The 15,065-nt window shown below is 44.1% G+C and overlaps 1 protein-coding gene across 1 annotated transcript in view; it reads left to right on the top strand.

Moving 5' to 3' along the window:
* The window catches only part of LOC142075663 (collagen and calcium-binding EGF domain-containing protein 1-like), a 101,302-nt gene that overhangs the window by 75,243 nt on the left and 10,994 nt on the right, over nt 1-15,065 (top strand). The window contains exons 4-6 of the mRNA XM_075137361.1: nt 5,421-5,555; nt 6,316-6,453; nt 12,312-12,418. Coding sequence (XP_074993462.1) covers nt 5,421-5,555; nt 6,316-6,453; nt 12,312-12,418 — 380 coding nt within the window. The remainder of the gene's footprint in view (nt 1-5,420; nt 5,556-6,315; nt 6,454-12,311; nt 12,419-15,065) is intronic.

The following is a 15,065-nucleotide window of genomic DNA, read 5'->3' on the forward strand; positions in this document are numbered from 1 at the left end:
GGAAAATAAAAAGATCAGCATCTTCCAAAAGTTTCACTTAGCATGCCAAGCCTTAATCCTCCCCTAAGTACACGTGGCTGCACAGATCTTGTACCGTGACCTGCTGCAAACAGCGGGACGCATTCTGCGCTTGGTTAGGTACACAGGAGCCCTCTGTGCACCCAGGAGCACACCATGTACCCCTTGGATCTGGCACAGCCCATTTGGCTTGTAAGTGCACGGGGAGTGGGTGACTTGGTGAGTTAGTCCTGCTCTTAGTTACCTATTTCCTGAAGACATCAGCAAGAGGAAAGCATCGCCAAACAGTGTCTCTCTTCCACCGCCTCTCCTGGTTGTGGGCACAGCGTCCTTGTCACCAGGGTAGAGGGAGACGGGGAATTACTCGGGGTAGTTCATGCAGTAGCAAAAAGGGAACGATCCCCTCCTGGCAGAGGGGAGCTGCCCATACGCTTTGCAAAGGCAGCGCTGGGGTCCCAATGCTCAGAGGTTGCTGCAACGAGATCTTATTTAGGAAAAGGCTGAGCTCTGCCTGCCTTAACCTTGGCAAAGGCCTCTGTTGGGTCTACCCAGCTGATGGCTTCACTGAGCAGTAGCAATGTAACTTCTTCAGTTGCTCCCACTGCTTTGCCCGATTTGGATGAAATTGGCTCTGAAGCTGTAGGAGAAGAGGAACTGTCAGGCAGAAGCAAATGGCCAGAGACAACGAGCCGATAAACCTTGTTTGCTGCAAAAAGCAGGTAAAAAAGTTGGTATATGGTAACACATCCTTCTATTTGATGACATGTGGAAAGCCTCGAGTTGACGTGAGAGTTTTCCCAGTTTGGGATGGTGATGTTTTGAAAAGAAAAGTGACAAATTAACATACTGGAGAGAGACAGCTGGTTTTTGAGTTACAGTCTCCAGCCAACAGGGATTATAACCCAAACTCTGATCCTGCTGCTTTGGTTTTTTAATTTGTATCTTCTCTGTTGCTGATTGGAAACACTAGAACACTGGTTGCAAAAAAAGAAAAAAAGAAAAAAAAAAAAAAGAAAAGAAAACCCCCCACATCTTCTCAAAACAGGAATTGCGCATTTGCTGCTTCCTTGCGAAGAAACGGCTCTCGGTGCCAGCCCAAGCCCAGGGGAGCTGGGTAGGGTTTGGGTGAAATCGATGCTCACAAGGAGTTCCTCGTCCCGTGGTTTTGCAGTGAGTTCTGTCTCGGGGTGTGTAACCTGAGGTGACAGCTCCAGTGCGAGACGGACACTTGGCGGAGGCAGTTGTGCTGTGTTGTACACGGTGGTTGTGTGCGTAAGAGGCAGAAGCCCTGAATCCTTTTGGGGTGGAAAGAAGCCAGGACTCTACAGTCTGGCCTTCCAGCTTTCCTATGGTTTGTAACAATTTTGTCCACTGGTCATTCACTAAATTTAATGGATACAGCAGGAGAAGTAATAGGAGCGAAAATAAAATGAGAGCCATGGCAGTATGTTATTTTAGGCTTCTAATTTTCATCTCTTGAGGTTTTAGGTGATCATGAAAGCAGCTTTTATTATGTACCCACTGACTTTGCTTAATCCTGTCTATTAACTGCATCTCAGTAACCTGAGAATTTCTGCCACTAATTGAATTTCTCTGCTGGCTGTGGCTTCTCTCCCTTTGTATCTCCATTCCCCCTTTTTCAGCTCAATCTGTATTTTTTCTTGAACTTCAGAGGCCGCAGCAATTGCTATAATATCTGAGATGATCGTAGGCTGTTGGTATAGGGATGAGAAACATGGTTCAGTGAAGCACTCGTTTCACTTACTCTGTTACAAGACATCACTTGGCTTTTCACACATTGTTTTGGCATAATCTTGACAGAGTAGCTGTATGAAATGCATATCTCGACACAGGCACATAAATACATTACAGATGTGAGTTTATTAGAGCACATCTGCACCTTTTAATCCAGAACTGGCAAGTCAAAGCCGTGAGAAGTAGTTCCAGCCCTGTCTTCTCCGTGATTTAGCAGTGGCTGCAGGGAGGAGGGTTGGGAGAGGGATAGAGCCTCCCTTGTCCACCCTCTTATGGCTGCCTCAGGAAGACACTGATCTCCTTCTTGGACAGCAAACTTTAAACAGACTCTTTCCCAGAGGGTTATGTCTTTGTCCGTGTCCATCTTTGGTTTCCGTCCTGTTATTTCTCATCTGCCCTTGAAAAGCAACAGAAATCAGTGCAGTCCTGTATGAGTCCATGCCCCCAGGTTCTGCATTTCATTTGCTTTGGACTTACCTTCTCGCTCTGGGTTTCAGCTGCAGGAGCAGGGAGCAATGATCCTCAGGAAACATTGAGAGGAGTTTGCTTGGTGTGTCTGATTCCCCCTGTAGCTCTTCCTGCTCCACCTGACCAGCAAAGCAGGTCAAAAAAGAGGTCCTCACCCTTTTCTCGTGAATGATCTCCTTCTCCTTTGCTTTGGAGACTCACAGCTCCAACCACGTCCTGTCTCGTGGCGTCAGCAAGAGTAAAGCAGGGACAGATGTAGTCTGAAGGAGCTTCTTTTGGAGACCACCCTCCCTAGCACTGGTTTGTTATTTGAGTTTCTTGTCTGTGGATTAAATCAGAGCAAAATATTCTACAACAGGCAAACACTACTCAGATCTGCTCTTTCCTCACTAATGCTATTTCAGAAATTTCCTTGGTACAACTTTCCATGCTGCGCTGTCATTCCTGAGTTCATTGAAATATACATAGAGACATTTGTTATTCTGTTTCGTTTTTTTGTACTTTCCTAAAGTCTGGAAGAACCTGATCCTCACCGTATGGCTTTGATTCATCCTCAAACCACATTTCTTAGGCTGTGCTGGCAGACAGGGGGCTTGAACGTGGGAGAGCGTGTGCATCCTCCGTTCTGCAGAGCACATGGAAGTGGTGCAGCTGCTTTTGCCCAATTTCATCCCAGTTGTGAGGACTGTTCCTGAGGATGTCGTGCTACCTGGGACCAAAGCCCTGGGGATGCACAGCTCTGTGACGTGGGACTTGCCCACAGCCATTTTGTGATTTGGGTTGACCATGTGGGAACCACCAGCAGGGAGATTTCCACCTCCAGGACCCTTCCGTAGCTTTGTATGAAAGTAAATGAAAGGTCTTGATGGAGCTCTGCTAAGGTGGATGTGAAAACCATATTTAAAGACTAGTGACATGAAACATGGCAAAAGAGAGACGATTAAAAAGAACTGGCATTGTTTAGTCTAGAGAAAAGGAGGCTGAGGGGAGATGTGATAACAGTTTTTAGGTATGTGAAAACTTGCTGCAAGGGAGAAAGTAAACTGTTCTTCATGGCCAAGAAGAAGAGGACAAAAATAATGGGCTTAAATGGCTATAAGGGGAGTTTGGATTAGATATGAGTAAAAAGCTTTCTATCTGCAAGGATATTTAATTTTGGGAATAGACTGAATGATGGGGCATCTCCATCCCCTAGGAATTTCTACATACAGGTTAGATGAATGTCTATTAGGAAATGTCTATACTCATAGCTAATCCTGCTTGTGGTGGAAGACGGTCCCTTCCAGCGCTATTTTTTATGATTTTTTCAGGGCACATCTACTCATGGAAGCACAGGCAGGACAGAGCTCGTTTTGCCTCTGCTTTGAATAGGCTGAACATGGCACAGGCCAAATCCAGCACCTGCGTGGGCATGCTGGCTAAGGAGCAGGCATTTTCACCTCGGTGCTGGGCATACTAACCTGTTCTCCAACTGATTTTATTTCAGTGGAAAATGAAGATTGCGACCATGCCCAGGAAAAACACCACTTTGCTTTATATTTGGGACTGTTTACTAGTGCCAAATGTAACGGGAGCTTACAACGCTAGCATCACCTAAAAAGCCTAAACTAGCCCCCAGGCTGACTGTGTTTGAAGGCAAGAGCCATGTTCTTGCTTGTGCAAGGCTCTGCACTGTTCGACCCTGGTTACTGCTGGGGGTCCTGGCACTGCCATTCACTGCCACAGCATGGCGGGCAGACTTCAAGAGTTAAAGTCAACACAGTTGTGAAGTAAGAAGGAAAGAAAGGATGCCTGCTATTCAAAAGGTGACAAGCACAAGGGATGTTTGGCACCATTACAATAGCATTTTTTTGTCTAAGGGGCTCTGGAGTAATGTACAGGAGCTTGTTAAGTCTCATTTGGTGCTTTTCTGTACCTTGGCACACTGATACTTTTAGCCCAGTGCTACACATGTGCTCTATATACTTTGTACAGCAAATGTGGTTTCACTTGCTTTACCATCTATTAGTTCATTTTAATTGTTTGGAAAAATCATTGTACCCAAAGATGTCTGCTAGTCATTAGTGTGAGTCAATAATGAGTTTGGGTTTTAATTATTTTATACTGTATATATGGAAACACAATGCATTGCTGAGAACTCGATTGAAACTCTTAAGTTTTGTTTAGATGTATTTGGTCTGGAGCAGGGACAGGTTATTTCTGCTGTGGCCCCCCAATACCCAGTCACTGTAGGGTCACAGTTACAACCGTGAGTGCTGGATGATGTTCCTCTGAAATGATCACAGAAACTGCCACGTTGGCATAAACCCCAACCTTCAGCAGGATTGGCCTGAGCTGGTTTTGAGACTAGATGCTGCTTCAGCTCCTTTTTTCTCCCGGCAAATGTTCCCCATGATGCTGCAAAGCCCTTGCACCCGCAGCCAGGGGCTGCCCATCTGCCCCCAGCCCTGCCACCAGCCTGATGCCAGGGGCAGGGACGCGGGTCAGACCCTGTTTTGCTCTGGTGTCCATTCCCTGGACTGCAGCTCTGCTGCTACATAGCAGTGAAATCAGAAGCAGATTGACCCTCCTTCGGGTTTCAGACGGGGACTTCAGACAGTCTTCTGGGATTTCACTGACAAGCGCGGCCAGCAACTTACCATACCCTAATCTTCACATTGCTATTATTAAGAGTGATGATGGTTTTGTAACAATGTGTTCTTTGCTAGAAGGATTGTATCTGGCTTCGAACAATTATTGTGCGATTTTAATTAACTTTTCCTTACGATATATTTTCTGCCCAGATTTGGCAGTTAGCCTCACAGTGTTTCACAGCATTTTGCTTAGGAAATGATGCTATCAGCACTTAAAAATTTGTGGAAGAAAACAGCAAAAAGCTTTTAGGTAATTTAATATTTCTCTGAGAAGAATTCTTAAATTCTGCAAACCGGGAAAGTGCCTCTTGCTTAAAATCCAACTGTAAGAAATAGTCTAACTACTGTAAAGCTGTAATTAGCAATTACAATTTTAGTATAATTCATTGCTTATGTCTCATGAATGTTTTATTTCTAGGTTTCTTCAATCCTCAAAAACAATGTAACTTGACTTTATTACTTAGCAGAGAGGTAAAATATTTCCTGTCGTAGTATCACCCAGCTACTGCCATTGGCATTTTCTTAACCACATTTTTCTCTCCGTAGACTATGATGTCTGTGCCGAAGCTCCTTGCGAACAGCAGTGCACAGATAACTTTGGGCGAGTCTTATGCACTTGCTACCCTGGGTACCGCTATGATCGAGAGAGGCACAGGAACAGAGAGAAGCCTTATTGCCTGGGTGGGTAGAAGTGCCTGCTGAGCTCATCTCTGGTTAATGGTGTGTCCTGCTCCCTCAGGTCTTTTAGGAGTCAGTTTAGAGCTGAAACCTTTATTATTCCCTTTGCTATTACAGAATAAATGTGGGTTTTAACCACATTTGTGAAGGATTGGTTCCCAGAACTAAGAGATCTAAATCCCCCTGAAATTATTAGGAAGTAGTACCTAAACCAAGACATATGCACCCAAACACTTTGAAGTCTTGGGCTGATGTAATTTTCCCTTTATTAATTCCTCCTGCAGGTTTTCAGTCATATCTGGGGTTTTGGCTTGAGACGAGGGACATGATTCTAACAGTAACCCTCGGAGCACTGTAACCATACCTAATTATGAAAATAAATCCTTGGGTTTTGATTCAGAGGGCCAGCATCTGATTCAGGACTGATCACTTACATGTGGTCCTTGTGTGGCCGGATTCAATAGTCCTGCCCCGCCTGGTTTGCTGTGCCAGGGAGCCAAGATTTGCAGGATCGAGCTTTGCTTGGAAACGTTTCAGTGCAAAGAAACTGTCACCCGGTGTTCACCGATAAAATGCCACATGTGTTGATAATAACAATAATAGTGCAGTTTGCACAGAGCTCCAGCCCAAAGCACCAGCAGTGCTGCAATTACTCATTTATTTAACTACAAAATCTCCCAATACCTTTAAAGGAAGTCTTTTATTGTATTTGAGGTCTGAAACCTCCAGCTTTAGGACGTTTTCAGCTCTTGCTTCTCTCCAGATATCGACGAGTGTGCCACGAGCAATGGGACGCTGTGCTCTCAGATCTGTATTAACACCATGGGCAGCTACAGGTGCGAGTGTCACGAAGGCTATACCCGGGAGGAGGACGGCAAGACATGCACCAAAGGAGATAAAGGTATATGCTAGTGGGGGATAGCAGTCCTGGGCCAAAGTGCCATCTAAAAGGGTGATCTGTTGTAAAGAGGAACTGCTCCCTACGCTACACTTGGAGCTGGGGGTCTGAAGCTGGGATGTAGGTGATGACTCCGGAGACCCCGCGTTGTTCACGGGGCACCCGAGCGCCTGTGGAGCTGTCCTGCTGCGCGCTCTCCTCCTCCCCGGTTTATGAGCTGCACACACACAGCAGTAAATCAGTAGTCACATCTATAAAGAAAGAGCACAAGTATGTTGAAGGATGTGGAAAGCATCTTCCCCGAGAGAGGCAGAGTGGGTGATCAGTGAAACTTGCCATTACAGCTTTGGTTAGACCGTTTCTCCTTGATCCAACTGCTAAAAACCGTATTTTGCTCCCATACCAACCTGGATTATACCTAGTTTGCAGTCCAGAGCTCAGGAGACATAGGAAAAAAAAATTGCCAGATGCTGACCCTTATAAGCCTTCATTAATTTCATCTGTTAATTAAATTAATTTCAGTGAGTTTAATTTGTATTTACATGCCAACATTGAGGTTAGCAAATGGCCCTGGGTTGGGTGGTTAGTCCTCTGGGCACTCAGACACTCAGAAAAGGTGTGCCTGGGAATTCCACACACGTTTCAAGCGTTGCTTAAATCAGTTGCTAAATTATGTTGAGTAACAGTGAATTCTGCTGACCTGCAATTAGTTTGTGTGTCTCGTGACTGCGGTCAGATTTTTTTCTTTTTTTTAAGAAAGTAATATGTGATGGGAAAGGGGTAAAAGTGAGGTCTTGTTCTTGCTTTTCACTGTTAGTTTCAAAATATATGTGTGCTGTGTATAAATGATTTTAAAGTTTTTGACCTCATCCCAGTTATTAAATTACAGCGTTTACAGTACTGCAGATTAAATACTGATATCACAATTTAAAAAGAAAGGAGGAAGAGAATAACCTGTGCTCTGGGGAAAAAAAAAACTCTTTTGATGAATGGTGACTTACCATAGGTTCATCAATTAATGCCTGAACACATGTATCATTGGGTGCTCCAAATCCCACTGGATGGCCAGAACAATTTATAATTTTGATTTTCCTTTGAAAATGTGTAACTGGAGCTACTCCATTAACTTTAATTGTTCCTTGTAGTTTTAAAATGTTTTTTTTTTCCTTACAAGTGTGGGGGGTCATAAAGGAAAGAGGTATAACCTATATAATCCCCTTGCAAATAGGTTTTTTAGTTAACTTTTCCTCTGGCTAGTTCAAATTTCCTCACAGGGTAATGCCCAAAGCATTCAGGATAACTGAACATTCAAAATATTCAAGGCTGTGGAAATAATTCTAATATTTGAAAAAAATCAAATTTATACTGAACGTACACGGCACATAAAAATGTCAGTTCCAGTAATCTAGAATAAATACCCACATCTCTCAAAACATTTCCCAAATCAGCTGCGTGAAGCAGAGAAAGACACTTTCTGCTCTGTTACACTGCTGTACTCCAAGTTGATGTTACTAATTGCCAGACCTCTGGTGCAAATGAAAGAGGAGTTGGTCATCGCTATTTCACAGGGCTTGCGTCCGTAACTCATCCCAAAGAAAATCAAGGTTTTCGGCAGCCGCGAGGAACCGGCTGTGGCGACGCACCACCCCGTGGTCAGCCCCAGCCCTGCACCGCATCCGTGCTGGAATGACTTCCTAATAAACAGATGATTTGCTTTTCATGGTAATTTGATTTTAAAATTTAGTGTGAGAGACATGAAAACACACGTATCCCTCTCCAGCTTTAACCATGTTGCATGTTTCCCGGGGGATTATTAGTCACGTTTTCATCGTGCCATGCCTGAAGGCTGCAATCCAGGCACTTTTCTGGCTCTGTAAGTGGGCTTGACTGAGAGCTTTGGGTTTGTGAGTGGGGTACAAGAATAGGGAGCATTCTTCCCGCATTCGCAGTCAAGTTGCATTTGACGAAGACAATACAGCTACCCGCGCTGAAGTAGGCAAATGAAACCATCTCAGCAGGCTGAGCCCAGATAATACAACACAGATGATCAATTCAACAGTCTCCATGTGAAGACCGCCGGCGGCACAGCTCCCTGCAGAGCTCTCCCCCGCCAGCATCTCCTTCTCTTCCAGCATCAGCAAGACAGAGTCTTCAAGCACATGCAAAGAAAACACATTGCTCCGCTGAGCAGATCTCTTATCGATAGGCGCCGCGGGGCTCACCGGTGTCTCGCCAAGATGAAAGGACCCCCATCAGGACAGCAACGTCACGCGTGGGCTAGACTTCATGCTTTGGAAAGCCTTCATAAAGTGGGGTTGGTTTAAGCCTTCCTTCTCAAAATAATTTTAGTTTCCTGCAGTGGAAACAGGCTATGTGCGTGCCTTGCTCAGTGCTGGCCAAACTGACCCTGGTAGGTGACCTTCGTATCTGCACCGCACGTGGGTGGCTCCTCTGGCCTGTCCTAGGTGGCTTCTGGCTTTATCCATGCTTTATTCTGGCTTTATTCATAGTTTGGTCCTGATACAAGATCAGATAGGGGTAGAGCGAATGTTTGATGGATGACTCCTTCCCTGGGCAAATCATCACCTCTGTCTGGTATGAGTTAGGGGGATTCCACCTCTCTCTGGGGACACAGCTCAAGCTTGCTTATGTGACGCTGTTGGATTTCTTCCTCCAACAAGTCAATCCAACTGGATTTGCAGAAATCTCACTGGTATGATATTTCCCAAACATTAGCTGACACCCCCCCGCATTCATCTCCATGGATTGTTACAGCCCTGTTTTATCTACACTTGTTAGCCCCGTGTATCACATCCTTCTGGAAGATAAACTGGATTTTATAATGAAATGCGAGGCCAAATTCACCACTTCTTAATCTGCATGTAATTCCACTGATTCTAGTGGGATTGCATTAGGTTTCAAATAGCAGAGGCTCTGGCAGTTTCTCCCTATGACTGTATGTTGCTTTCAGCAACATTTCTTAACACAATGTGTGCACGTTATGAGGGAACTCATTTGGTAAGATAGCTATTAAAAGAAATTTTGGTTAAGATTAGTACAAAACCCAAACTTTATTGGAGTTTGAAAAAAAAAGGCATTTTTTCTAATGGCTCTATATATGTGCATCTGTAAATCCTACACAGGTCCAAAAATGGACATGTCAAAACACTGATTTTTTTTTAAAGGAAGCTGAAAAATTGGAGAAGGAGGAAGAACTCTGTGAGGGAGCCACAATACTGACTTGTGGTCAAGAGAAAACTTATAGAAATATCAAGAGGTGTCTTGATTACAGCGTATCAATTCCTTGTTAAGGGAGAAACACCCTATGTTCTGCAGATTCTTTTATCTATCAGAAAAAGACTTATAGGCAAAGAGGCTTTGGAAAGAGCCAAAGGCAAAATTATTAGCATTAGAAATACAGCAGTGGGGAAACCAGCGGATGCTGTGTATTTGGGTATCTTCACACAAAGGCTGCAGTCCCTCTGGGAGGTGTTGTGGCCAAATAGTCTTGGAGCCACCATAGCTGCAATTTGGTGAAATTCTATTATGTGTTATGTAGAGTTCATCGGAAAACCCCAAGTAGTACCTTTTGGCCTTAAATCTTTGAGCCATCTGAACACCGTACAGAAAGCTGTTCAGGTATTATCAAGCTGTGTGCTGTCAGAAAAGGCTGGGAAGAGCTGCATGCTTACTGCTATAAAAACGCTAAATAAAATAAAGAGGAATATCATGGGTTATTGTAATGCCAAAGAACGCAGCTGTGGGAGCAGGCAGTTGATGAGTGGGGAAAACCCCCAAGCCTTTGCCTCCTGATCAATCAGTTCACCGCTAATACCAATGTCTTACTACCAAGGTCATTCCAGCATCTTGCCCTTGCAGCCCTCACCTACCTGACTAGGAGATAAGAGAAATAAACCTGTCATAGAATCATGGAATCATAAAATAGCAGGTTGGAAGGGACTTCAAGGATCATCTGGTCCAACCTTTCTTGGCAAAAGCACGGTCTAGACAAGATGGCCCAGCACCCTGTCCAATGTTGGGGAATCCACCACTTCCCTGGGGAGATTATTCCAATGGCTGATTGTTCCCATTGTGAAAAATTTTCCTCTTGTGTCCAATTGAAATCTCCCCAGGAGTAACTTGTACCCATTACTCCTCATCTTTTCCATGTGACTCCTTGTAAAAAGGGAGTCTCCATATTCTTTGTAGTCACCCTTTAAATACTGGAACATGATAAGGTCTCCCCTAAGCCTTCTTTTCTCAGTGCTGAACAAACCCAGTTCTCTCAGCCTGTCCTCATATGGCAGGCTTGCCAGTCCTTTGATCCTCTTTGTGGCCCTTTTCTGGGCCCTCTCCAGCCTGTCCACATCTTTTTTGTATAGCGGGGACCAAAACTGAACACAGTATTCCAGGTGTGGTCTGACAAGCGTAGGGTGGGATAATGTCTTCTCTCTCTCTGCTGATGATGCCTTTGTTGATGCAACCCAGCATCCTGCTGGCTTCCTTTGCTGCAGCAGCACTGTTCACTCATATTGAGCTTGTTGTCCACCAGGACCCCCAGGTCCCTTCCCACAGAGCTGCTCCCCAGTCGGGTAGATCCCAGCCTGTGCTGCCCTCCTGGATTGTCTTCTAAAAGCAGGCATACCTGACGTGGCATTATATCCAATGGACTAAGCATACTGAAAATTAGTTTTTCCTAGATTTGTGCAATGGTGGTGCATAGATGACCATCTGATGGGTGCAGTGTTCCATATTGAACCCTGCAAACATTTAAAGTCAAGTACCACATAATATCTTCAGTATTAGGAAGTTTTTATTTAAAATGCTGCAGATGTTTTCAAAATCAATACACATTTTTGAAAAGATGAAGGACATTAAAGTGTGTGTCCAGGTGAGAAGTATAATATAATAGCTAAGCGCATTGTAGTGGATCCTTTTTGAAGATTTTGGCTTTAACCAGGAGCACCTGCAGAGTTTTTCCATTACAGGCCATGCTGTGAATGGTCAGTGTTCAAACGTGTCCAGTAACCCTTCCAGGTAACATCGTATAAGGCTGCACATCATATGCAGGGCTTCAATACACTTGATGGTTCTCAACAACTATAAATGAAAGGAAAAAAGCTCACCTAAAGTTTGCCAGCATGTGTCACCCTGTGTTTTGGAAACGACATTTCTCTTTAAGTGGACATCTGTTAAAACAGTGCTTGTTTTGTTTGCAATGCAGAAGTGCTTCACTGTGTATGAGAATGGGAAAAGAACAAAAAATAACATTTGCGATATCTCTTACAGTTTGAATCATTTAATGGATTCCTGAAAAGATCCCATTCATGCGTAGTATCAACAGGTGTGACCCTTTCTCTTGTGTGGATTTAAATCCCTGTCATTAATCTCAATCCCCATCCCTGCTCAGGCTGATTCCATCACATGGAATAACCAGCGATGATGAAGAGCACTCTGTGAAAAGTGAATTAAATAACCGTATTGTGAGGGATTTTACTGTAATTTATAGCATATGAAACTTCGCCCTTCAGGGGACTGTAAATCAGTTCAGATCTGTAGGGTTAGTCTACCCTACACACAAAGATAAAAGAAGGGGTGTAAACTTTTTCAGATATTAAAAAAAGAAATTCTTTGGGGACTGTTAACTGGAAACAGCTGCTTTAAAAATGAGTTCAGAGCTGTCCCTGCAAAGTTTCTCAGCCTTACATAACAATTCACAGTCAAAGATTAATAATAGCAAGATTCTCTCTTCTTTTCACAGTCTGGGGAAATGTAACAACCTTCAAGTTGCTTTTGCAATCATTTTATGAATTTCTTTGCTTTGGATCTTTATATTTGTATTGGAAACTGCTTTCTTTCAGCTGGGCTTCCTGAGAAATCTGAAAATGTGGCAAAATCGGGGACATGCTGTGCCTCTTGTAAGGAATTTCATCAAATAAAGCAGACGGTTTTACAACTGAAGCAAAAGGTATGAATATTGATCAGTCATGTCTTTACCAGACCTGCATGTTTTATGACAACTGAGGTTAAATTTAAGTGTTTGGAGCTGTCACTGCCATGTGGCTCTTGTGCCCATAAAGATGATGGCAACATATTTTAAAATCATCTAGGAATGGCATCTCTTCATTTTGCTTCTGTATTGCTCATAAGCAGATTGCTAACCAAGCTCGTGGAGCTGCATTACCAGGCTCGTGGTAACAGAGTCTGGCAAACACCCATCCGTCTGAGCCCAGGTTTCTTGGCAATCAGCACAGGCCTCAGCTTTTCATTCATTCTGAATGCACAGGATTTTGAACTTGATCCACCTTTAGTGTATGCAAGTGCGAGACATCCTGCAGATGTGTGAATGTGGGAGAACATGATTTTGCATTAATAGGGTGCTGATACAGGATTCTTGCCGAATAGGAGGTGTGTGGCTAAACAAAAACATCACTAACAGATACATTAGCTTTGATTTATTTAAGAAGAAAAACCCCTCAGCCCCAACCTTTTTTGTTTTCACCTGTGTCCTTACAAGTAGCAAATAATACACTTAAAAATTTCCCCTGGCCTTTAACTTTAGTTGCTCCTATATGGGACCTCCTTTTGCACTTGGGTAGGATTGAAATAACCCAGAGACCCAGCCCAGGATTTGGAGAGCCAAGTGCAGGCGTGCAGGTGTAATGCCTTTTTTGGTGACACCTTTGAACATTCCAGTTCTCTGAAATGGAAATGTTCTGCAGGAGTATTCTCAGCAATGCATGTTGACAGGCTGTAATTATTTCACCCAGGGTGCTCATTTAATTTCATTGTGTCAAAACACAATCTGGTATATTCACTTGTTGCCTTTAATGTAATTCAATGTAATTCATTCCATGTAATTTATATTAGGAAAAAAAACATCTGCTTCACTAAAATGAAATACAGTGAGATTTGAGATACTCTTTATGACAAAAATCTCATAATGTCGAATTTTCCTTCTGAATCAGTATGAAGATAAATATGGAAGTGACAGAATTTCATGTGTGGTGGAAGTTGTCGTTTTCAAACAAACAGTAGCAAACAGGTTAAAAAAGTATCCGTGCTTTTGAGTGGCTGTTTGTCTAGCCACAGTCCGTGATGCTGACTAGGCTCGCAGTGACCCCAGGGAGGGATCTGGGGTCACACTGTTGGCCAGGTCGTTTGCTGCAAGAATTGATGGAAACCAATGACCTTAATTAATGGGAAGTTTTCTGTGTCTAACTTCCACTGTTAGGTGCCTGTTTTCAAAACTCAATCCTGGAAAACTAACACCATCGGTTGTTCGGAAGCCAAACTGAGCAGCTCACTCCTACAGAATCATAGAATCATTAAAGTTGGAAAAGGCCTCTAAGATCATCGTGTCCAACCGTCAACCCAACACACCATGCCCACTACACCATGTCCCTAAGCGCCTCATCTACACATCTTTTAAATACTTCCAGGGATGGTGACTCCACCACTTCCCTGGGCAGCCTGTTCCAAGGCCTGACCACTCTTTCAGTAAAGAAATTTCTCCTAATGTCCAATCTAAACCTCCCTTGGCGCAACTTGAGGCCATTTCCTCTCGTCCTATCGCTGTTACTTGGGAGAAGAGACCAACCCCCACCTCGCTACAACCTCCTTTCAGGGAGTTGTAGAGCGCGATGAGGTCTCCCCTCAGCCTCCTCTTCTCCAGGCTAAACAGTCCCAGTTCCCTCAGCCGCTCCTCATAAGACTTGTGCTCCAGGCCCTTCACCAGCTTCGTTGCCCTCCTCTGGACACGCTCCAGCACCTCAAATGCTTGCCTCATAGCTAAGTCCTGTCATGGTCCACAGCCTAAATTTTCCCCAACTATCTACCTAGTGGGACTTGATCTATCTGGCATCTTCAGAGGGAGCCCATTGGGTTGTGCCTCACACAGGTACAGCTGGAAGAGATGGTCCCCTGATACTCTTAGCATTTTTTACCCCACAGAGAGGAGACCTTTTGTCCATACTGAGAGGAGATCTGGCCTCATGCTGCTTCTCTGCCCAGGGAGACATGAACCCTCGTGCTTCACCAGCCGCTCCCCATGGACAAGTTCTTCTGGGGAGTCATCTCTCAACATCTGTGGTTGAAGTTGTTCTGTTTTGCACAGAAAAATTCATTTCTGTCTGCCAGAGAGAGAGTTTATGGGAATGAGTCTTCAGTTTTGTGGTTAAGGCTTTCAGATTTTATGAACTTCATGCAAAATTATGTTTATCGGAAGAGCTTGTGAAGGATCCAATCCAGCAAACCCTACAACTGGGAATTGGGGTACGCTTGTGAAAGTGGGAGGTGTGGTTTTGTGTCTCCTTAGGAAAGGACAGGGTGAACTTAAGTCCTGCTACCTCTGGTGATGGCACCAATACCTTTTTGGAGGATTGCAACATCCATTCCAGATCCAGAACAGAGTAGTTCTAGGATCGGGAACAGAAAGTTACCTTGCATGGTCATCCAGTGGGATGCACTGTCCGGATATACTAGGGGGCTGTGGGCAGTCCTAGGCTGATCTTCGACCTTGCTGGAAGGAAGAAGAGCGGAAAGCTGGAAAACTAGGGGAAGTATTTCTGACACACAGCCAACAATTTAGAAAAATCAAGTAAGCAGTGCAGCAC

This window comes from Calonectris borealis, chromosome Z (genome assembly GCF_964195595.1).
Source record: "Calonectris borealis chromosome Z, bCalBor7.hap1.2, whole genome shotgun sequence".
Lineage (NCBI taxonomy): Eukaryota > Metazoa > Chordata > Aves > Procellariiformes > Procellariidae > Calonectris > Calonectris borealis.